Here is a 25836-nt window from a genome sequence, read left to right as displayed (position 1 = left end):
CTTACTTAGGTTTAAAATATAGTGCTAATTTCCTTTGGAAAGAGCATGTTAAATGTGTCAGAGGTAAGACTATTGGAGTAATTCAAAGTCTCAAGCCGCTCCTGTCTGCGACCTCCAAATTAGACATCAAGAGAAAAAGGCATATTTATAACTCCATTATACGTCCTATTTTTGCGTACGCTTCTCCGGCCTGGGCAACAGTTCAGAAAAAGGAGTTGAACACGCTACAAATTATTCAAAATAAGGTACTTAGAATGATAACAAATGCTCACTACTATGTCTCGAATCAAACCCTGCACAATGATCTGAAAATGGAATCTGTAGAAACATATCTACACAAAGCAAATAATAAATTCTTCAATAAAGCACAAGAATGCAACCATATGACTGATTTAAATGTATTAGATTATGTTATTTTAGAAGAAAATGCTGCACTTAGACCTCTCGCGGCCCACCTCGCCCGGGACTTAAATTTTCCCACATAAACTTATCATGATGGGAATGCACAGTGCCTGTATATATTGTATTTAGTGTATAGTGTATTTTATTTTATTTTATTTCCCATTTATTATATTGTATGCTTTGTTGTATGTCTTTTCACTAGTTTTGATATAATAATGTATGACTATGTTTAATTGTTATGATTTATATAAATTCAGATATCATGATTGAATCTACTGGATTATGTCTGTGATCTCTTTTATGATACAACGCAAACATATCATACAGACCCTCACGGCTCCTGCTTTGCAAATTTCTTGATGCGCGCGCCACTCTTTGGCCTTGCGACTCATGGTCGCCCCCTGTAGCCACCTTTGACCTCCTTGAAACTTGTCATGAAAAATTCAAAGTCTTGCGCCCTCCGGGCTTAATTTTCAAGAGCCGGATAAGTTGCGCAGCTGCGCGACACTTCGGCAATAACCGTGCAGACTAGACTAGACTAGAACCTTCTGGAACGAATTCTTACTGGTTTAGCCCAGAATGTGCTCGAACACAAGCCGAAAACTATATAAACCCTGCTGGTCCGGAGTGTCTCAGTGTGTGCCTCGTCGACAGGACGAGTCAGACTGCCTCGTCTGGAGTGCAATATAGTTAGTATCGAGTTGGTGTCTCGTCTAGCAAGTCAATCCCTGCGGAGTCGATCGAGTTGACTGCCGGGCAACGAGTGCCGATTGGGTCGTCCAGTACATCGAAGGAGTCTCTAAGTGTATCGCGGTTAGTGCATCGTCGAGAGAGCGTGTTGAGCTCCGGGAACGACTGATCCGAAGAGTCGGAAGCCGTGCTCTGTGTGTCGTCCAGTGCATCGCGAGTTGTAGCACGGAGAGTCTCGAGAGTAAGTGGAGTTCCGAGAACGACCGAGCAGAGTCGGGAGCTGTACTCTGGTGCTTTGCAGTGAAGCTGTCTCCACCGTGATAGCCTGATATCCTGGAGGCTGTGTCGCTGATTGTGTCAGCGTGTTTATAGTAGTTTATCGACGACTGTAAAACGTGTTTTGGAGCTGTCCTGACAATACGGGCTAATAAAGTGTGTTTCGATACTTCATCAAGTAGTGTCGTCATTATTCACTTCAAATCCACACGAGCCCCCTACGAAAGTGAAGGAAGAAAATAACGTAACAATTGTTGTCAGAAAAAAGAAAAAAGCAACACTATTTTAATATAAGCGGTCATCGCAGCGAAGCGTCTTAGCAGGATGAAAACGTAAGCCAGAAGAGAGAGAGTCTCGCAGTACTTCAGAGGAAGAAAGGAGGGAGTGGAAGTTTTGGTTTACAATTATTTTGATTGGGCAGGAGGCATCTGCATTAAGCGTTACGTAAAATCGAATGATTAATTTGAATGACTCAGTTTAGATTTATAGCGATATTTTTTAAGACAGAGAGATAAAGTTCCCAAATGAAATAGAAGTAAGAGAGGTTATAATTTTTTTTTTTTTTTTTTTTTTTTTTTTTTTTTTTTAATTTAAAGAAAAAGAAATCCTCGTGCACCACAAAGTATCGCACGAGACTTACAAATCGTAATTGAAAAAGGCAGAATAGTAAGTAATATCATCAGTTTTCAACAATACAATGAAATCATAACAAGGAAAAAAAAACACAAGTAAATACAAAAGTATAAAAATGTATAAAGAAATCATTAACAGTGTTTAAAATAAAAGTCAACAAAATCATTGAAAGCTCGGTAGGCCGAAATCGAGGATACAAAATCATAACATTTCGGCGGCCAATGAATTCCAATGAATTTCAATCTACATTTCAAAAGATTTCTTGCTTTATCAAGCAGTGGGCAATCAAAAAGCAGGTGGAAAACACTCTGCTCAACGCTAAGATTGCAATTACACAAATTGGAAGATATCAGCTTAAATCGTTCAAGATAAACATTAAACTTACCATGTCCAGACAAAAATTGCGTAACTTTAAAATTGAGCAACAAGTCCTTACTTTTCAGTCTTTCAAAAATAGTTGGGAAGAATGCTTTTGTAACAGATCCCTTATCAGAAGAGATATAATCACAGTTCCACCGCTCAATCGTTTTAGCTTTAAATGTTTTTTTTTAAATAAGATTTTGGAATATTTACATCAACGTTAATATCATTTTTAGTTGCATTCTTAGCAAGCCAATCAGCTCTCTCGTTTCCATAATTACCCGAATGACCACGGACAAATGTAAAAAACACTGAAATACCCCTCTTCTCCAGATCTCCGAGAGACTGCTGTATATTGACAATAATATCATTACATAAAGAGGTATTTTTAAGAGATTCCAGGGAAGAGAGTGAATCCGTACAGATTAAGTAGCTGGAACCACTTCCATTCTGGCTAATTATCCACTTGATTGCAAAATTAATACACAGAAGTTCAGAAATATATACAGTACATTCATTTCTAATGCGAAATTGGTGACACTCAATTTCAATATCATCTTCAAAAATAACATAAACAAAACCAACTTTATCATCAATCCTACTACCATCCGTATACAGCACAAATGAGAATGAATTAACATCAGTGTCCGTACTATCCAGAATCTGTAATGGTTGTCTTACAGAAGGATGTGGTAGAACAGACAAGGGCAATAAACGATCAAAGTGAGAATTGGAGTAATTTGCAAGACTATTCTTATAATCTATAAAAGTCAGAATAAACAAATCCAGTGGTGGAAATCCGGCAAGAGAGAAAACAGCATTGTAACTAATAGTTCGGTAACCGCTTATAACTCGCAACAAAATTCGTCTTTGAACTCGAAGCAGGCGTTTAGAGTTAATTTTCTTTTTTAGAGACAATCCCCAAGCTCTACATCCATATGAAATAAGGGGTACGATGCCTTGTTTATAAATTAATGCGCTAACATTCGATTTAACACCAAAACTATTACAAGCAATTCGATTCAGCCCACGCTGAAGTCTCTCACATTTATTAGAAATGTAGGAAATATGCTTTTTCCAGTTAAATTTGCTGTCCAAAAAAACACCTAGATATTTAATTTCATTCACCCTCTCAAGAGGATTGTCATTTAAAAGCAATTGATATCCTTCATAAGTAGTATTTTTTCTATCAATAAACATGGCCTTGGATTTTGCATGGTTAAACTTTAACTTAAAATCTATTGACCAAAGATAAATGAAATCTATAACATCTTGGGCGAGACGAAAAGCTTTTTGCATTTCTTTTCCTTGAATACAAATCAACAAATCATCTGCAAAGGCAATGACTTCACAACTGAAGAGATCAGAAAGTTTCTGTAAGAGATCATTCATAATAATAATCCAAAGCTTGGGACCGGAAACAGAACCTTGTGGACAACCTCTTTGAGGTCGGCGAACACATGAGGTGCCACCCAAAGAAAGCTCGACCGTCCTGTCTTTCAGCAAATCAGAAACAACATTAAACACATTTTGAGGTATCTTCATTTCTTTTAGTAAATTGAGAATAGCAGGCCACCATGCATTATCAAAAGCTCCTTCAATATCAAGAAAAATTAAAATAGTGTACAAACCTCTCATCTTACCCCTCTGTACAATGTTGCTAAGACGCAGAAGTGCATCCTCAGCATATTTTTGAGCAATGAAACCATATTGGTCAGCACTAAGAATATTTTCTTTATGTAGATGCCAAGTAATTCTGTTAGTAATTAGTTTTTCAAAACATTTACCTAAAGAAGAAAGAAGACAGATACACCTAAGATTATTCACATGTGGAACAGTGATACTTTGTTTCTTGGGTATCACAATAACAAGGGCGTTCTTCCAAGTTCGTGGAAAAGCACCAAGATTCAAACATATATTAAATAATCTATGAAAAACTGCAGGAAAAAGACGATGGAAGTATCTTATGGTTTCATTGGAAATAGAGTCCGGGCCAGGAGACCTGCCAAGCCCTAAATTACGAATTACATCATCAACCTCGGCCTGCGAAAAAGGAGGATCAATCTGAGACGCATAACTACTGCGAGCAGATGAGCGCCACTGAGTATGAAAGTCATTATCAAGTCTCACACAATCAGAAGGAAAAGCTTTATCAAGAATAGCATCGATAGTTTCCTCCAAGGAAGACGTAAAGTTACCGCTTGAAAGCCGAAGGCCCGAGATCTCAATCTTCCTCATAAAATTTTCTTTAATACCATAAGTGTAAATTTTTTTCCACACATTCTCATTATTGATATCGGAAAGAAACTTCCTCCAAGACTCTAATTTGGCCTCAATAAGCATTTCATTGTATTTTTTCCTTAAATCAAGGTATTTCCGCTTATACAAGTCCCTTATATCATTGCTAGTAGTCCTCTGGAACCTCCGTCTAGCCGCGTTGACTCTCTTTCTCATAATGGAAATTTCCAATGACCACCAAGGTACTTTTCGCCTACCAGTCCTTCTAGTAGGCATAGATTTAATACATGCCCGAAAAATAACTGAAGTCACAAAATCTACAATCACATTAAGTGAGTCAGTGCTCGAGCAAGAATCCAAACCATTAATGATCAAAGAAATATACTGTGAACAATATTTTTCAAAATATCCCCAATTTGCTTTTTTTGTATTAAACAAAATTCTACTGACAGCAATTAAAGAAGCATCAGAAACAGATAAGTCGAATTCAATCATTGCATGATCTGACAATGATTCACAGTCCGAGAGACACCAGCGGGTAACATTTGCTAGCAAATCAGCTCCCATAATTGTGACATCTATATAGCTTGATCCCTGTTCCGAACAAAAGGTAGGGCCACAGTCCTCATTGATCACATATAAGTTATAGGAGCTGACAAAATCTCCAAGCTTGTTTCCTCGAGCATCACTGTAGGGACTAAACCACAGTTCAGACTTACTATTGGAATCCATACCCCAAATAAGCTTTGCAAGATCCTTAGCCTGGAAGACCCGACTTATTTTATGCAAATCAAATTCAATACATCGGGAGGGCTCAAAGTAGTATGAAAATAGAAAATATTTAGTATCTTTAAAAATAATATCAAGAGTCACCATATTATAATCCAAGAATCTCAAATCCAAAAAAGTAGGTAGAAATCCGGCTCGAACAACAATAGCAGCCTTTATGACCTCTGAGTTAAAATCATAGTATAACCTAAAGGAACTCGGAAAGCCAGGCATAAAACCATGATAAGAGTAAGGTTCTTGAATAAAAGCAACAGAAACATTGTTTACCTCCATATTCAAAACAAGTTGCTGAGTAGCAGCCTTACATCTATGTAAATTAATTTGAACAAATTTTAAAATAATATTATGACTATTATCCATAATTTGTTCTTGCTATATTTTGACTTCTTATAAATTCATGACAAGAGCAACTTTCAGAAAAAGGCAAATGGCTTACATTTAATTTTTTTTTTCATCTTTTATTTTTTGATTGCGTCTAATGCAGTTGATACAGACTTTCAAATTCTTATGTGGGCAATTTTTACTTTCATGTTCACGTGCACAGAAATAACAAGCACGTAGATTTTTACAATGTTCAGCACGGTGATTATATCCTAAAGAATTAAAACACCGATTAATCACGACAAAATCATCCACCGTACAGATGCTCCAAGAAATTTTTAGTCTACATTCCTGTAAAATACCTCTACGCATGTCTGGATGCACCTCAACAACTAAATGTCTCGTATTTTGAAATTTCCTTAACGTAAATCGAATTCGAGATTCACTCCATTTATTTTCAGAGGCGATAACATCTGGATTTTGATTTTTTAAAACATCGAGAACATCCTCATCCCTTATCTCATTAGGGACATTTTTTATTAAGATCGTAGGATTCTTTCGTTTGGAAGGAAAGGTAGTTAATTCCGGTGATTTTACTTGAATTTCAGTTTGTATCCTTTTTAAATCATTTTCAGAGGAGCATTCTATCAATACCTTGCCATTTCCAATATTTTTTAGATTGAGAATACCCACTTTTTTCTCTACAGGATTAATTTGTAATTTAAGAATTTTCTTAATATCCTCTGACGAACGATTTTCCGAAGAAATGACAAGACCACAACTTAAAGAATTTTGTTTTGCATTCTCCACAGGAGATGGCAGCACAGCACTAGCATACGTTGGTTTTACGAAAATGTCTTTAAGACTTTCCCTACAAGCTTCACGGTAACCCAACGACTTAATACGTTCAAAATTCTTAGTAATCAAACACTTTAACTCACACATTGCATGCCTTGCCTCTTCACGAATATTCTGGTTCATATTACACTTTGACTCAATAGCCGTTTCAAGTTTATCATAGCAACATTTAAGCGCACTATAAAACACATCATCGTCTTCGTCCATCTTGGCATTCTTTTACTTCGTAGCACTACTCAAAGAAGTAAACAAATCGTTAAGCTAGGGTTAACTATACCGAAATCTTGCAAGAGCCATAATATTAACAATACTTCTTTTAACTTGAAACAAATTGCACAAATATAAAGCAGAGCACTTGCACAAATAAAATTATACACAATAAATAGTTTACACACATTAATTATCGCAAAATAAAGATGAAAATCAGAGCTCAAGAAAACACACACAGCAATGGCGCGAGCATGCGCAGTTCTTTTTGAAGAGAGGTTATAGTGAATTAAATTAAGAGAGGTTATAGTGAATTAAATTTAGAAGTTTGTTTCATAATTTTTATCTTACATATATATATACCATTGGTGCAGCCGACTGCAACGGAAAAGGAAGGTGCACAGCTGTACGTTATAGCAGTCCCATATATACAAAATTTCAAAGTTTTACGGCTCTTCGTACTTGCATTATGCGAAATGTATACTTACATAGGTACGTACAGACATCAAGGAAACAAAATTCTCTTCTGAATCCATTTAAAATCCAGTTTGAAATCCTTCTTTTGGCAAAAACAGTCCTTTATTTTGTCCTTACGTACAGATGTCATGCAAAAACATCGTTCAAATGGTAAATTAATCCCGAAATATTTCGTGATTACAATGCTTTCTTTAGTTCGTATGAGGAAGTAAAATGGGCATAGCTATTATATGTGTTACAGACATGTATTTTCCACATAATATGGTCTACAAATAATCAGTAAGTGAATATTTATTTCGAAGATGTAAATTATGTCGTGTGCACAAGAAAGTTTTAATTCTGTGACAACACTAGCCGGATTATTTGTTTTGAAATTAAAGCAGAATGGCATTGGAATAAAAATAGCTGCGCTGTTACAAACATCTTATCTGTAAGCATATTTTCTGAAAATGATAATATGAAATTAAACACTGCTTTATTTATCATCTTTTTCGATTTCTGTATTTATTACACCTAAAATAAGCAATGGTGTCAAATTTTTTATTAAAAGTTCATTTAGCTTTTCTGTTCGAATAAAACAGAAGACTGAAATCAAAATATAAACGTAATGTTTGTTGTTAACATTGTTTTCGACACATTTATTTATTTATTTTCCACATTTAGCGAGATTTTTTGGCAATATAAAGATCGTGATTTTAATATATTATTTAAAATTAAATTATCATCTTTAATAGACGTCAGAGAGCCACTAAGCAGTTCAATATTTTGGCCAATGGTTAAAGTGTACAAAATTTAAATGCATTTAATAACAGAAATAGAGTTATCTGCGAGAATTTTCAAATTAATCGTTATCAGGAAAGCGTAAAATGCAAATTACATAATTTTTAACAGAATTATTTATGCTGTTGTTGTCTCCTGCTTTAAAATACGCACTTTAGACACTTCAAGCCCTATTGCCATCCCCCCATCTGTTATCGGAACTCATGTCGTCACCATTGCACAGCTTTCATTTTCTGGTACATTATTTAAGATTGTAGTTTAAGTCAGCCTTCATTAACGTGCTTTTCGTGAAGCAAAACATTATAAACGGAAATGAAGTGGGAAAAGAAAATAAGCGAATCGACCATTTTTCTGCAGCTGTTGTTCCTATGGTTGCGAGTCAAGTAGGGCGGTGGAAAATAAGCTTGAAATTCCTTTATTACTTTCTTAACTTTAAAATAAAATAACTAACTACGGGAATAATCAAGAGTGCTCAGGATGTTTCTTTATCTCTTTACCCTTCAATGTTTTAAAAATTTTATTAGCCCAAAGGGCGTTATTCCAGAAGTGCTATTAATTTCGTTTTGGCATTTTGCGTCGAATCACTATAAATGGCGTTTAACTTTTCAAATTGTTTCCACCAAATATTATCGCCTTCTATTATATTTAAGAAATTAAATAATGAAGAATCTCCATGATGAAAAGCAGTGTTATTATGTATGTATGTTTCTCGCATTGTAATAAAACAACGGTACTTACATATCTTGAATAACGTAATCCTCCACCCGAAGACATGCATCCATAAATTCTAAATTTGGAGAAAGCCCAAATTTGGAATTTATTTTATTAACTATTTCATATTTTGTAAAACTTTAACAAATTTTTTATTAACAAATTCAACGATTTCAAAGCAAACAATGGTAAAACTGCACAAAAAAATTTTTATCGCCAGCGCGCGAGACTGTGTATCGGAAATTCAAGCCTCAAAACGTAAAAAAAAAAAAAAAAAAAAAAAAAAAAAAAAAAAAAAAACTTGTTGGGAGTAATACAAAATCCGAAAATTTTCAGATTTTTTTGGGGTGTGGATTATTTTCATTAAAATGAAAAAGCAGTGTTATTATTCTTATTTTACAATTTCTTCACACAAATGCTTGCACAAATTTCTGATAAAATTGATTAAATAAATCAATTTATTATCTTCCGAGCACCTTCTATCGTTTCTTAAAAAGAAAATTGACTGTATGTGTATTGCTTTGAATGCTAACATTTCAAACCAACTTGCAGTGAATATAATCTAAGAAGGAGCTATAACTCGGAAGCTTAAAAAAGTAAATAAATGAATTAAAAAGATAATAATTAGCTGTTCCCCAATGCACGTTATTAGAAACGCTCGTATAGCTGTAATAATAATTAATATATTAGTAATATTAAAATGCTGCAAAATAAATGAGCTGTTATGAGCTTCACTTTTAACTAGTTATTAGTATATGGGCTTTACTGATTCTGTGCCTCTGTAAAGTGCGAACTGCGAGATTATGTTTTAAATTAACTGAAAATTCTGTGAGGGGGGACATTCTCATGAGCAGAAAAAGAAATATTTCGTAAAATGTACAACGCATTAATGTGTAGAATCATTAGGAGAGAGAAATTAAATCTTCTTTCTCTTTCATCACAGTCTATGCAGTAATATGTTTCTCATGCGAGGAGAAATGGCTTAAAGCTTGTATGAAAAATGTGCAGTTTTGAAGTAATAAAAGTTTAAATAATCTATTTTGCTTACAGTGGATCTTCTTATGTGATTTACTATTACCATTAATCAACTTATTTGTAAATTTATTACATTAAGAAAATTTTTATAATGCTTTTCATTTGAAGCCCTTTTATATATATAAACTTGCACATAAATTTTACGACTTTTAGCGTACGAACTAGGAATTTTCTTTTAACTTTTTTCTAAATTTTGCAGCACAATGCTCAAAGTTTTTGACCACATAGGTCTATTTTCGTTTGTTCTTTTTACTTTAATTAGTTTATAATAACAGTGAATACCTTTTGAAAGCTGAGAATGAGCCTGCTTGTTCAAATTGTAATATTTGTTTATCTGTCTGTTATATTTTAATTACACCAGCGGCCGAGCGGTAACGTCGCTGAACACTGGTAGTTCGGTCCGAGGTTCGAGTGGTTTTCCCCATGTGTAACGTGTATACTAGTCAGTTTCCCTTAATACGTCCTCCACGAAGGCATCACTCCCTTAAGGCAGATATCCCTCGAGTGCTTTGCCGTAATCTTATAAACCAAACCAAACCAAACCAAACCATATTTTAATTGAATGTCCATGTTTTAATAGTCATCGTCAGAAATATTTTAATAGCTGTGACTTACCTCTCGACCGTTTAATCGGAAGAGAGGCTAATTGTAATTTATTTTATTATTTAAAAGAATATATTTTGAATAAGTAATTTATTTTGAAGACTGTGTCTTAGATTTTAATGTGTGCTTTTGCCTTGTTTTTATATGACTATATTTTGTTCCTCTGGATTTGGTACATTTGTCCACTTGTTTTTATTTATTGTATTTTAATTTCATCAATTTTGATCATCCCACCTTGTGTTTGGCGAGTTATAATCATCTTTGGTTTTGCGCCAAAAACCTCACTCTCGATCTCACTAATATCAGTGAAACCATAATTTCTGAAACGTTCCTCCTGTTACATTTATGGTTATAAAAATATAATTTATCAATATGGAAGTGAGTGTCATAAATATTTATTTGTGCTGTATTTAATTATAAAAATGATTATGTGAAAGTTTTTATTTGTGATACTCTGTGATAACAAGACCTTCCCTTAAGAATTATGATTATGTTGCAGAGACATTATGTTATTTCGAAGCAGGAGATGTGAAAAATGAGCAATGCCCTCGCCGGGACTCAAATTTAGACCTCTCGAATACGCGTCGAGTGTGCTGACCATTACACCACGAAGGCATGCTAACAAGGCTAGAGAAATACCTTATATACTCCCCCTTTTAAAGGAGGGGACACAATCGCCAAACCCTAGTGGTGGAGAATCATTATCCACCGCCATACATGACTGGCAATCTTAAAATTAACTATTCTAGATTTATTAGCCTAGATTTATTATTATTCTAGATCACTCCTTTTCTTAACTTCTGCCCTGCAAACATCTCTACGTTACTGTGATTACTTGCCTAAGATGACGTCGCACTTTTTTAATCTATGTACCTAAAAATTATTGTTATGTTCTAGAACTATCTTGTCTACAAAGGAATGATTTGATATGTGTAAAAAATAAAGATGGTGATTCTTCAAATTCAGGTTTGTTATCTTCGTCTGTATGCCCTTACACTCGGCCATGTCAATTGTCAGAAATTAAAGTACTGTATTCCTTCTATGCATTAAAATATCACATATATGTAAAGTATAAAAAATACGATGGCTTTGCTGTATGCGAACAGGCAACCTCTAATTAACTTTCAGCAATTTCAGGATCTTTTCCTTAGACGGATGGGGACTTTCTTTCCCTCCAGCATAGGTCTTTCCGGAGAAGAGAAGTCTCACGTCTCAGCAAGTAACACCGCCCCTTTTGGACGAGTCTATGAGTTTTGGCAGGATGCCAACCAGGGTTGCGCTTCAGACGGTCGAACTATAACAGATCTTTGCTTCTCTTTCCATCTGTCTCCCTTTGTTCGAACAGTATGACGCAGTAAATTTAAAGTTAATCTTATTTAGTAAATCACTATTGAATATGTAATTTTGGAGAATTTAATCTAAAAGAATAATAATTTGCCGTTTGAAATGAATAAAGATATGGAGCTATAAAGTTAAATTCTTCTGTGTCGTCCTTGGATTACACTCGGCCACAACAATGTCGGGAATTCTGATGTGACCAAATTGCCAAACTTCACTCATGTGCCCAACTGCCAAAATATTACATATATATGTGATCAAAAAAGAGAAAAAGACGTCGCAATGTTGTTAGCCGTAGAACGTAGATCCATATTGAAGAGGAAGAATACTGATTGCGTAGAATACCGAAATGCCGATGCACAATGAATAAAAAATTTGAGAGTCGAGGCGATTTTATTTTCCATTTTTGTTTAAATTCACATTTAGAGACACAGTTCATTTGGCACGCTAATCGTGCCTATTCAAAAATATTTACATATTTGAATACAATTGCGACAGGAACAGAACACATCGAAATGACGTCTAAGCAGCTACAGAGTTACAAGCGAAGTGCCTTTATCTAATATGGCAGCTCACCAGAGGAAGTTTAGTTTGGGTTTACGTTAGAAAGATTTCAGTTCTCAGAGTTTCGGTTACGAAATAACTACGTCATGAGGCTCTGGCATAGATTAAACTAGAAATGACGCAGTCTAAAAATGTTATTATTATTTTTAGAATGAAGAAGAAACTAACTAAATTAAAAAGGAGGAATTAATAGGCTATTATTAAATTAAATTATAAAACAGATTTACATATTTTGTATAAAAGTTTAAATAATGTATTTTGCTTACAGTGGATCTTTTTATACAATTCATTATTAGCATACTTAATATAATATAATATATGAAACAAAATTATTAAACTTAATTGGAACAATTGGTATTTTTATTCATAATGGCACCATTTTGCGTCACTCTGTAGTATATTACGTCACTCTTTTCCTGCAACTTCTGTGCACCGCGAAATCTTTAGCCCAATCGCTGTTCAGGATTGAAACAAAGACTTTATATTATTATAGCACTGTCAGCTCTGGAGTCACTTTTTGTAAAAAGATTGGAATTTGCAGATTATTTTTTTAACACACAAACTCACCACTAACGATAAAGAAAATGTAGCGGTGGGGACGAAGGGAGGAGCCCCGTCTCTTACACCCCTCGGAAATGAAATAGGGGGAACCTAAAATTTTATATTCAGAATAAGCTATTCGAACTGATAAAGCCAAATGGTACGAAGAAAAAATTTGGCAGGATATTATTTTATGTCAATTAAGACTCTTGGAGATACAATACCCATTTTTTTAAAGAAAAGCCTTAATTGTTTAAATCGTAGCTATTCATGGATTTCACTGCTTGCGCACGAGGCTTGTAATAAATATTTTCCTTGGCTGGTAATACTTTTTATGTATTTGAATTGTTTTTAAGCAAACCATGTTCTGCATGCGGAAGAAAATTCTATTGTTAATGCAAAAAGTACGAGGTACATTCTGAAAGAGAAGATGTGGAAGAATGGCCTTGTTTGTTTACATTAGCTATACATAAGTGACGTAATCTCTGAGCTCATTTACGTTGTTTGTTTACATTAGCTATGCATAAAACACGTGATCTATGAGGTCATTGGAATGTATCTCATTATTGTAGGAAGGGAAAACTGTAGTTTTGATTTAACGTGTTGTTGTTGTTAATGCTCACTTATCTGACCTATAATCAGCTCAAGCTCACGAAAACCCTCATAGCTGTTGGCAACACCATCTTACAGGCTTGGCATGGCTTGAGCACCTTACAGATGACAATGCAATTTAGCTCAGTTCCGCCCCCGATTTTGATGGAGAGCATCCTGGGGGAACAGGTCCGAGGATCTCCCACCCAGTCATCTCCTACCATCAACCTCTCGAGAAGACTTTCGGCTTTTCTCATATTTAGTACCCTCATGCCGCACGGACACTATACATTTACAAACATCCCTGCCTTCTCTGGGATTCGATCCTTTCGGCACGGCAGTCAACGATGCTAACCGGTTGGACGGCTGATTGTACATAAGGGACTACTCTACGCTATCGATCAATAAATTTCATCCGTGCTCATTATTTTAGGGATTATATGATTTTCAACAAAATTGTTATTATTATTTTAATATGTACCAGAATTTCATTAATCTCATGCAATGTTATTTTACTTATTCATAAATCTATCTTTGGTTGAAATTACACATATAACTTACACAAACATGATATGTCTTTCTGGAATAGTTTGACTAGTTCTTTGTTTAATAGGTTGCCTATTTAAATGCCAAAGGATACAATACATTTTCGCAGAACATGGTATTTGTTATGTAAATTACCTTGAAGCTTTCAACACCTATTAGCGTGCGATTCATTGATGTTTCGAAAGACAAATCTGCTGACAGTGCACTTAAATCAAGGCATTAGCATCGATTTTCTGCTACCGCATGGGCAGATAGTTTAGCAGGTTGACTTTCACGTTCTTTGAAACTGGCTGACTGACATATTATAATGTTTTATTCCGTATGTTTATCAGGAATTTATATTTTTTGTAATAAATGGTTACCATTAGTGGTTTGAAATTAATGGTTACCCTTAATTACAAAAATATATTAAGATTAGGATTCTAGAATTGGGATTATTACACGAAGAAGCAACAGCATATTTACTGTTGAAAGACAGTCAACATTTAAACACTTGTTTTGGAAAACGTTAAGTAGATGAGATGCATTTTTAGTGAAGGGTATTATTATTCCATTTATATCTCTTCACTTTTTATTTTTGAAGAGTTTGAGAAATATCATGTACTTAGTTTTATTTCATACATCATATTCTCTAAACATATGATTAGTATATGAAAAGAGATCTCCAAAACCCATGTCCGTGCTCATTAAAAAGATTTTATTCAAATTTCGTTTCGAAATAAAATAAAAGTAATATAAAACAACAAAAACCGTATAAATACGTTTTATTGCATAATTTGGAAATGAAATTTTTCGGAATCCGTATTTATTTTCTATGAATATTTAGTTCATTTTTGTTAACATAATAAATGTAAAGCAATAATTTTTATATCTTGCGTATGATAAACACAGATCCAACGATTTATGCAATGAAAAGTAAAACGTGCATTCTAAAAATAGAAGAAATAGAATTTGTTAATATATAATGTAATATGAAAATTCTTTTAAACTTTTGCATTAAAAAATTGTATTCAAATTGTTTCTATCTTTAGATTCAGAAATAAGAAATTAAGTCAAAAACTTTGAGGTATGTGTAACTAACTATCGTTTAATTTTACATTTTCTCTAAGCGAACATTCCAACATGTTTTCATATCATGTTTTCAAGAAACATGAAGTAGAACATGCTAGGCAGTTTATAAACAGACGGAAAGAAGAAACATACTAAACAGTTTACCTGTAGCAAGAAACATAAAAGAAAGAAACATGCTAAGCAGTTTACCTTTAGCATAATGTTTACGAATAAATAAGTTTGGAGCAGGAACAAGCCCACCAGCGGCCGAGCGGTAAAGACGCTGAACACTGGTAGTTTGGTTCGAGGTTCGAAACCCGCGAACGGGCTGGCTCCATGGGCGTTTTCGTGTTTTTCCCCATGTGTAACGTGTATACGAGCCAGTTTTCCTTAGAAACTCCTCCACGAAAGCATCCCTTCTTTTAAGCAGATAGCCCTCGTGTTCTTTGCTATGATTGAATAATCCTAATCCTTGAAGCAGTAACAAATGGCGCAGAGGCTGTTCGTATATTTTTTGGACGATTTTCATTGTATTTACAGAAATTTTTTACCAAAAATATTTAGTTTTAAATATTTCTGTTTTATAACCCTTATTCCTCATTATCTTTTTACATCGTAATTTACAAAACAATAAAATCTTTTGCAGTATTTTGAAGACGTATTTTATTCTATTCTTCTTGAATGGCTTTCCAAAGTCCAAGGAGAGCTGTAGAACGGTGTTTGGACAATCCGCTTTTTAAAAGTTCCAAACGCGCAAAATTCCATAGACCTTATTTCTTATCAGGAGATTTGGTAGGACAAGGATGGGCAAACGTTTTCGGTCGCCGGCCAAAAATTGAAAACAAAAAGTATGGCGGGACAAGATAAATTTTTCTAAAATTTTAAAAACAATATACAAGTATTACAATTTAAATATGTTAATGAGATGCATAAAATTGGGATTTCATTTTTTTAAATTCCTTATATTGAGTTCCGAAGTGAGATGTACTGATTCTAAGAAACGAGGCTAAATGCTTATCTGTCAGTCTACTTCTGAAATAATTCTTTCTGGGTTTCATAGTTGAAGACACTTGTTCACATATATAAGATGAAGCAAACATAGCACTGATTTTCTGGGCGTAAAATATTAAATTTGGGAAGTTTACTTTCGATAATGATTTATAAAACTCTAACTTTGGCACATTTAGAAAAAACTACTTGAGATGATTGTTAGACTCAAACTCAATTAATTCAAGCTGCAAATCTGAGCTAACTGCTTTATATTTTACATTGAAAGGCATGGTAAAAATATCCATTTCTGTTTGAATGGCACTGAAATCTTGAAATCTTCATTTGAACTTAAAATGCAGTTTTTTTCTAACAATCTTCATAATTCTTAAGCTTCTCTTCATTTCCTGAGGGTATTGTACTTAAACCTCGAAAAATGAGACAAGCCGTTCTTGGCTAGCTGCCCAGCAAACAGATTAAATTTTCTTATTAAGTTAAGATAATGTAGTTAAGATTAAGTTTTTTCTAAAAGGTCTAATTCACCTATATTGGATTCCCATATGTCTGCTCCCCGAGAAAGAGATAACGCTTGTTGGTGCCAATCTGCAGCTATAACTAACAAAGAACTTCCCGGTTTTAACACATTACCGATTGAAAGCTGTCTGTGCTTGCTATTTCCGTCGATTTATGTTTTGTAGAACAAAAATATTGAAAGTTAAAAGCTCATCAGCCTTTTGAAAAAAAGGAAGAAAAAAATAATATTTAAACAAAGTAGAAAAGGAGATGGTATATAATATATAAATACTTATATCTTTTAATTTGCCTCGGACCGGCAAATCAAAATTCTATCCGCGGACCGGATAGAACCTTCCGGCTTGCCGGAGTTGGCCAATCCCTATGGTAGCATCTGAGTGAAGGGTTATGACCTTGAGACCCGTTTTCTTGTTGCATTTTGTCCAGGAACGTAAAGTCGATTTTTGACGTATTGTGTGCTTGCTTTGTCTTAATGCAGTTTTACTGATTGATGGTAGTGCAAATAAAGAAAATATATTTCATATTTGAAAATTGGGTATAAAATATTTTTTCCAATGGCATGCCCTCAGCCGACTTTGGCTTGGCCACAATAAGGCCGGAAGTAGTGGTCACTTTATTATGGAGGCATCTAACACGTGGGCCACCTTTGTCTCCTATGAAGGGAAGGACAGTTACAACCATGCCTTCTCCGGGATTCGAACCCAGGCGAACCTCTGGGTATGGCATTTGCCTTCCCTAACCACTATACCGTCTGGGCGGTGGGTGTAAAATATATGAGGAGTTGATCTTAACATTTTTCTCTATTCTCTTTGTTTTTAGTTTGCCGTTATATGAAAAACGAGCAACAATCATAAATCCCTTCGGGAAAAACTTTCTTTAGATTCTTTCAACCATGTTTTAAGATTTTTTGTCCTCTTTGATGGTAATAATTATATCTCTTTTTACTGCAGTCATTTAAAAACACCCAAGACGTTGAGTCTATTGTGACAACATTTTTCCATTTTTGTCCGGATAAATGTTTCTTATAAAGAATTTTGCAGCGCTTTCTGCGACATGCCGTGGAGAGAGACGATGCACATTATGTTTATTCGCCTTTTTAAAATTCAAATCAGCGTTAATCACTTTGTTTACAGTGTACACAGAGCATTTTAATGATTTTGTAACTGTCTTTTGACTTGGCAGATTTTCTTCTAATCAACTGCTATCTTTATTAATAAGTAATGAAGAATATGCACGTATTTATGTTTGTTTTTCGTACTGTGGAAAATCTGCTGCACTTAGAGCCACTAAATCTTGAGTGATCAAGTGAACACTCAAAGGCGTCCACTTGATCCTGTGCACATGGAAATCCGAATTTGGAATTTCGAAGTTTCAATTTGATTTATTTCAAATTGTATGCGAATTTAGTGAATTTTTAATTGACAAACTCAGAGATTGTAAAGCAATGTGTTACCACTGCTTGAAAAAAATAATGTTTTCTTCCCCGCGCCAGTGCGTTGCCAAAGTGTAAGATACGTCTTTCAAAAATAATCAACAAATTTTATTATTTGTGGGCTAGCAATTTGTTGCTTTCAGGAAATAAAATTTCTTCCATGAGCCAGTGTGTTGCCATTCGGCAAAATGATTTAATTTTGCCGGTTGGTATTTAACTTTCAAATTTAATGTCTGTTACGGCTTAAGAAACTGAGCCATTTAAAAGCAATTAACACATTTCTAAAGAATATATTTTTTTAATTTTTAATCTCATTAATTTAAATAAAAATGTATTTAATTGACTTACTTGACTGAACTCATACTAACAGTTCGTGCGAGTTTAGTCTGTGCAGTCTATCCTATATCTTGTAATAATAACTCTTTAAGCTTCTTTCTTGATCTATTTTGTGGTTTCTTGAAAAACATTCGTCAGGCTTCGTGGCACAGATAGAAAGAAAAATAAATTTTTCTACAGATGACTTTCACTACAAATATATATCGATTGCTATAGAACGACAATTGTGTTCCCGTATTATCAGATTCTTAAATAAAAACAAAAGCAAGATAAATTAAAGCTATTGATATTTGAGTATCGTTAATTTATATTGAAAAATGCAATAACATGTCAAAAATAATGTCAGTATTGCTGAAAGATCTGAACTGATCCGTATTTAATTGTTGAAAAATAAGATGCTTCTGTGCGCTGAAAAAATTAAATTCTTTAAAACATTTTACTTTACTTGAAGGGTTATTAAAAGTAGTTGTTATGTTAAAAAAATTATATAATGAACTACAGTATTCACCACAGTTCACTGCATTATTTCTATTCCATCTAAAGTGATAAGTGACGGTGGACGGGGGCACTGTCACTTTATTGTAGCGGTTAATTAGTACAGCACCACATCCACCCTTATCTAGAGATGGTTTGAATGGAGCCACACAGGAGTCTCGCACCGAGCGCCCAGACTCAGCGTCGGATTCATCCAGAGGTCAGTCCTACCGACCAAAGCACCCCCCCCCCATGGGATTCTCATCATCCAGGGCGTACATACCTCCCATGCAAGGGCACTATAAATACAGATGAGAATTTACAGAAGAATTACATGTGTACAAATTAACCTTGAGTGTTATTATGTGGCTCCTGGATGCCTCTGACATGCGTTATACCATAAGACTAATATGTTTACATATGTGGTACATTTACATTAAGTATGCAGTATATGAACAGGACTCAACATATACATATTACCGTACATTAATAGTGCTCAACACATGCAATATGTAATATAAGAAGCACAAAGAAAATATATATATATATAATTCGACACATGAGTATAATTAGAAATTCTGCAACGTACTCATACGAGTCCGTATCATTCCCGCCTATTCCATCTAAAAGCTAGTATTGTTGGACTGGATCGTTTGATTAAACAGATGTAGTAAAAAAAATCTGATGTGGACACCACGTGACTTTTTTGTACGGCCTATTGAATTATACACATTTTCTGCTGAATTTAATTTAAATTTATTTCCTTGAATTTTCATTACAGATATATTTCTCATTCAATCAATACAGTTTCACTTCACATGTTATATATAAAATCTCAGAACACCTTCATTAAAAACTGTGAAATACAGAAGAACCTAAAAGACCAAAAAGCAGTTTAAAAAAAAAATTTTTTTTTGCACTTAAAATTAGAGGTTCTATGCGAAAAGAAACAGTTCGACGGGCAGAAAGACAACATTTTCGGTACACACAAATTTAAACTTAATTTTTGGTGCCGCTGGGCAAAAAACAAGATCCTGTAGCTCTCTCATATAGAAAATTTCAACATATTCTACTCCTAATCGTTTCTGAGTTATGCGAGATACATTCATACGTACGTACGTACAGGTGTCACGAGAAAAATCGCTTTTGAATCCACTTTAAATTCATTTTACAAATCGTTTGAGAAAAACAGTCCTTTATTCTGCCCGTACTTACAGATGTCACAAAAAATTGTTCAAATGGATTCGAGAGTGGTCAAAATGAATATTTTCTATAAAATACGATACTCGAAATTTTTTGCCATCACAGTATTTCTTTTATTTCGTACAAGCAAGTAAAAAAAGTAATATTTTTTGATTTATTATTAAAAATCATTAAATATTTTTATGAAATTGTTTTAGCTAGAATCAATGAAATTTTACTGTCTGGACTCGATATAATGACTTTATTTTTGGTTTGATTTCTTTTATTTTATTATGGTGAAGCACGCTAAGGCTAACTGCCTGAAAAAAGGGATGCCTACGTAGAGGATTTTCTAAGGGAAACTGGCTCATGTATATCGTTATATGTTTTATTATTTTATAGTAACTACTTTAGGCCGCATTTCGCAAAAGAGGCCAATTGATTAAAAACATTAGCGATTTAAATCCATGTGTTACCACCATAAATACCTAAGATCTTTAATTTATTATCCTCGCTCTGTCGCTACTGGCAGGTTGACTTACGACGAAATATAAGATCTTTAATTTATCTTTGGAATTTTAATCATTATTATAGTTATTGATTAACAAACAGAGCAATTTAAAGAAAATAAACGCTCATTTTTTCAGTTAAGCTCTAATTTACTTTTTTTATTAATGTATCTAATGGTATAAATTAAAATACACTTAATTTATAATGCAACTATTTGATATTTTCTATGAAAATTTGTAACTTTGTTGCAGATATTGAAAGTTCCCCCTTTTTTCCCTTTTCTTTTGGTCATTTGTAATGTACCTGACATAGAATAATGATGCTTTTAAATTTTTATGACGTTTTATATTTTTAATAATTTTAATACTTTATTAATTTTTGAAATTTTAAGTTGTAATATCTAAGCTATTAGATTGTTATCTGAAGTTTTCCATTTGCAATTTATTTATTAATTTCCTATTCTGTCATTCGTGCAGTCTCAGAGAAAATTTCAAGTTTTTAGCCCTGTAATGCTGAGGTCACCAAAAAGTTCTTTCTATCTATTTACCATAGTCTGCATTCCGAGTCTTTTCTCTGTATAAATTTTAAAGTGTATCAGTTTTTATCTGGTCACGGTAAATTTGCAAGTTACCTGCTTCGTTTTAATCTAAGATCAAACAATTTATGTGAATTTTCAAAAAAAGTGCCTCAGGATGTGGAACATTTGATTTTCTCATGCCCTACATTTGATATCCCTAGATTGTGCTTGCAGAACGATTTGAAAATGTTCGGAGTGACTTAGCCAGTGAACTTATCTCTTTTCGTAAAGTAATGCTTTTAATGCTTTAGTTAACTTTTGTAAGCCCCGTGTTGTACATATGTGGTGCACGGGGAGTCTGTATGTTTTCAAATAAAAAAAAGGGGGGCGTTAGCCAGTAGGGCTATTAATTTCGTTTTGGCCTTTTGCTTTGGTTCACTATAAATGTCGGTTCACTTTTAAAATTGTTGCCACCAAATATTATCGCCCTATATTATATTTAAAGAAATTAAATAATGAAGAATCTGCATGAATTTATGTATGTTTCTCGCATTCGGATAATACAACGGTACCTAGAGCTAACAAAATTTGAATAACGTAATCTTCCATAGAATATGGGCATGTGGAAGCCCTAATTTGAATTGGAAATTTGCTTGTTATCGATTTCATATTTTATAACACGTCAACGAATTTTTGATTATTAAACTAAACGATTTGAAAGCCAGCAATGGCAACACTGTAGAGGGGAAAAAAAAAATTATCTCCAGAGTGCGAGACTCTGAATTGGAAATACTAAAGAAATGCTCCTTATAAAATTATTTTGCGGTATTGCTTTTGAACTGAATTTTATGGTTTAAGTGCGAAGAACATGATATTTAATAAATAAATTTAACACAAAAAATTAATAAAATTTAAAAAAACGCCTCTTTGGTCGTAATTTAAAAATTGATACCTTTCAGATTTTTTAAAATCTGCCAAAATAAAATTTGCTCTATGAAGTATTAAATCTCTAAAGCGCTCGCAATGTTTCTTGAATATACGACTTTTTTCCATGCAGTAGTTACACATGCTTAATAACGCAATTCGTTGAAACTTTAGCTTTAGTAATTAAACTAAGTTCTGCTTAATTCATGACTTAGTAGATTTAGAAACTCCTAGCAACTATCTCCGCACTGTAGCAAAACGCACAATGTTTGTTTTTGCGTATTTAACAAGCGAACTTAATTCGTCACCTGGCAACGAGTCTTCTGTCGCCATTTTGGCGAAGTTCCTCTCGCATGGGTCCGGCAACCCTTAGGCATCTCTGTTCCCCCCCTCCACAAGCAAAGTGGAACCCGCGGTCTGCACTTACTGGATACCCCGTACATCGCTAGGAATTAGAGCTCTAGTTCAACCTTCTTAAATGCCCGAAACGAAAATTCCCTTTCAGGTAGCCGTGAACCCTTAGTTAAGAGGATTAAAAAATAAAAAAAAATAAAAAACCCTTCTGGAGATATATCATCTTTTTCCATAGCTTTTTTACATTTTTATCTTACATGCACTGTGGAAATAATTGATTCAGAAGCTTCCATCTCAATGAAACTTATCCAAAGAACTGTAAGTACCAACATTGTTTTGTATGCTCCGCTTTTCATAAGGGGGGAAACTAGGGAGCAAGATTCTGTCGGGAGAAAATAGTGCACTTATGTGTGTGTGTATGTCTGTGTGTGTGTGCGTGTATGGGAAACGTCTGGCAGACATGGCGTTGGGAATAACAGGCGAGTCGATGAAATTCGTTGCTTTTGCAGCAGGTTGATTGAAAAGTATTCGTTACTTAAAGGGAACGCATGGGTGGTTTTATTTTGAATTGCAAAATTCGACTTATTTCTAATGCTTTTTTTGTATATGTTTTATATGAGCTTATCTTAAACCAATATCGTCAATTACACTTGTGCTTTTCAAATCAATTGCATTTAGAAAACGTAAACTTTGTTATTCTGCAATCTAGAATGAAACATTTTTGCTCACTTTTGGTATAAAGTTCATTATGATGTAAATAAACACGTAGTGGGAAGCATCACAAATGCTTCTATTTTCTTTGTGCATTTTTTTTTTTTTTTTTTGGTATCGTTTTTCTTTGTTAAAGTGAAGCTGTTGTGTAATCATCAGTATTAGATATGCGCCGTTATATAATTTAGTGTCATGCACTCTTAAGTTAAATCTGTTTAGTAATGATATACAGCAGCAAGATGCTTTACTCAGTTATTTTCTGGTATCCGTTAATTATTAAAAACATAACAGTACTAATTAAATAACTGACCTAACTGATTGATATAAATGGGGTACGTTCTCCACAGTTCTTTGTTCCACTTATTTATCTCATTTTCGTAGAAATTTATAGCAGTCTTTACTGTGTTTTGGGTAAATGTGTCTGGTAAAGTCCTACATTTCACATTAAGTAAAATGCATAAAACTTTGCACTTCTGTAACTAAATATGAAAATGTGGAAATTAAACTCTAAAGAAAGTTTCCTTACATGTAAAATTAATGAAATTCATTTTTAAATTTTGTTTTAAAAATCTGATATCAAAGCAGATAAAAACTTTATTGATAAGTATTCTTTCATTCCCTCCATCCACTGTGAAAAGGACCGTCTGAAAATATGCATTCAGAAAATTATACCTTAAGTGTGTTGACAAAAATATTTTCGACCGCTTAAAAAATTAATTATAATATCAAGTCTTATGAGAAATTTAATTTATCAGTTTTGTTCACAAATTAACTATTTTTTAAATTTAGAGTCACCTGGTTTACAATAAAATTTTGTTATTTAATCATGTGCAAAATATTCTTTTAGATGTCACTAATGAAGCTAAAATTATAAATCTTCTGTATCATAAAAAAACCTTTGAAGTATGTCACAAATCTATGATTTGTATAAATTTTGTGTTGATCCGTTACTATTTTAATAAGTTCTTAAAATATGTTGACACCAAATTATCTATTGCTTTAAATCATTTAATAATCAATCAGTATCAATTTTATGTTTACAAGCTTTTATTAATTAACAAAACATCATTAAATGTTATTAATAATCATTAATGTTGTTATTAATATTAATTATGTTATTAATAAATCATAAATGTTAATTTATTAATGTTAAATCCTAAATGTTTTTATGTTTTGTTATTCATTAAGTTTTATCATAATATAAATAATAATAAACTAATAAACTATTTGTATTTGATATCATAATCATTTTGTTGTCAAGAAGAATCGATAAATGCTAAGATTCGGGAGATGTGTCATCTATCATGACATCTTTAATATTTTATCCTTTCAATTATACATTAATGGTACACGAAATAAAAGAACTGGAACTCAAATTTATAATTTAACAAATCAGAATTTCCAATGTTAGTCCTTGAATTTTTTTCTTAAATATATTTTAAACTTCTACCGCACAATTCTTCTTTTAGTATCCTCTTTTTTCTTAACTTCCATGTTCATTTATTTAATTTCATTATTAGTACAAAGGGGCAATTTACCCATAAGGACTATTCATTTCATTTGGGCATTTTGAGTCGATTCAAAACAGCGGTACCTAGAGCCATCAAAATTTGAATAACGTAATCATCCATAGAATATGGGCATCTGCAAGCCCTAATTTGAATTTGAAATTTGTTTTATTACAGATTTCATGTTTTGTAACACTTCAACGAATTTTTCATTAACAAACTCAACGATTTCAAAGCGAGCAATGGAAACACTGTACGGGAAGAAAAAAAAGTATTTCCAGTGCTCAAGACTGTGTGTCGGAAATTCTAAAGATATGTTCATTTTAAAATTATTTTGCGATATTGCTGTTGAACTGAATTTTATGGTTTAAGTGCAAAGAACATGATATTTAAAACACACAAAATGAAAAAAAACGCCCCTTAGGACCTAATTTAAAATCTGTAAACATTTCAGATTTTTTTTACACATTAAATATCATATTTTAACTGCGTGATAGGCAGAGAAAAGCATAACTAAAAAATGCAACTGTAGCAGCACTTTCTCTACCTACAAAATTATCTTTGTTGTTGCGAAGTTTATTTTCTCTAGAATGGCAACAGGTATAGATAACAATAAAACGTTGCTTCATGTCTGTAATTTCAAACATTTTTCTTTATTATTGTGAATTAAAATATGCCTAATCCATCCTATAATTATCATTTAATTTATTAAATTATCCCATGTATTGATTGTGTGTAGCATCAATGACACAACCGTTGATATGTTGACTGATATTCAGTTGATTATTTGTAATCATTATTGTCTTCATAAACGTTACATGCTCTACGTTATGCATAAAAATAAATATTCTACCCATGTAGCTTATTCCTTTTCATCAATTAAAAATCTCAGATCAAGTTAAATGGTGCCTAGATGTCAAATTCTGAGGCATTGTTTACCTGCAGTGCCTAAAAATTACTGTTCATTTTCGTAATCTAAGAAATAAAAAAAAAAAAAATTATGGTTCATCGTTTATCGTATTCGTCAACCTTAGAATTATTTTCAATAAATTCAATCAATGTTTATCCCTTTATAACCCTCTACATCGCATATCCGGTAAAAAAAAGTATAAATACTCTGCATTGGACACCCGAAGTATGTGGTATAAATAAAAATAACAATAAGAAAAATCTGAAAGCTTTCAGAGTTTATATTACGCCCAAAGGTGTGAGGTTTTTTTTAATGTTTTGTGTATTACTTTTATTTATTAAATATCATGTTCTTCGCACTTAAACCATAAAATTCAATTTAACAGCAATATCGCAAAATATTTAAAAAGAGTATATCTTTAGAATTTCCGATACACAGTCTTGCGCGC

At 33.3% G+C, this 25836-nt stretch overlaps 1 protein-coding gene across 5 annotated transcripts in view; it reads left to right on the top strand.

Moving 5' to 3' along the window:
- Ca-beta (Calcium channel protein beta subunit) overlaps positions 1–25836 on the top strand; it is a 392782-nt gene that overhangs the window by 178737 nt on the left and 188209 nt on the right. For 2 of the 5 annotated variants that reach the window (XM_035367716.2, XM_035367717.2), the window contains exon 1: positions 22310–22577. The exons of the other annotated variants lie outside the window; for them this stretch is intronic. In XM_035367716.2, coding sequence (XP_035223607.2) covers positions 22557–22577 — 21 coding nt within the window. In that variant the 5' untranslated portion in view covers positions 22310–22556. Of the gene's footprint in view, positions 1–22309; positions 22578–25836 lie in introns of those variants that run through there. 5 annotated transcript variants of the gene reach the window in all.

Source organism: Stegodyphus dumicola, chromosome 2, assembly GCF_044657685.1.
Source record: "Stegodyphus dumicola isolate Sdum_Otavi_A_Nest chromosome 2, ASM4465768v1".
Classification (NCBI taxonomy): domain Eukaryota; kingdom Metazoa; phylum Arthropoda; class Arachnida; order Araneae; family Eresidae; genus Stegodyphus; species Stegodyphus dumicola.
The sequence above is the reverse complement of the archived record's forward strand: the minus strand, read 5'-3'. Positions and strand labels throughout refer to the sequence as shown.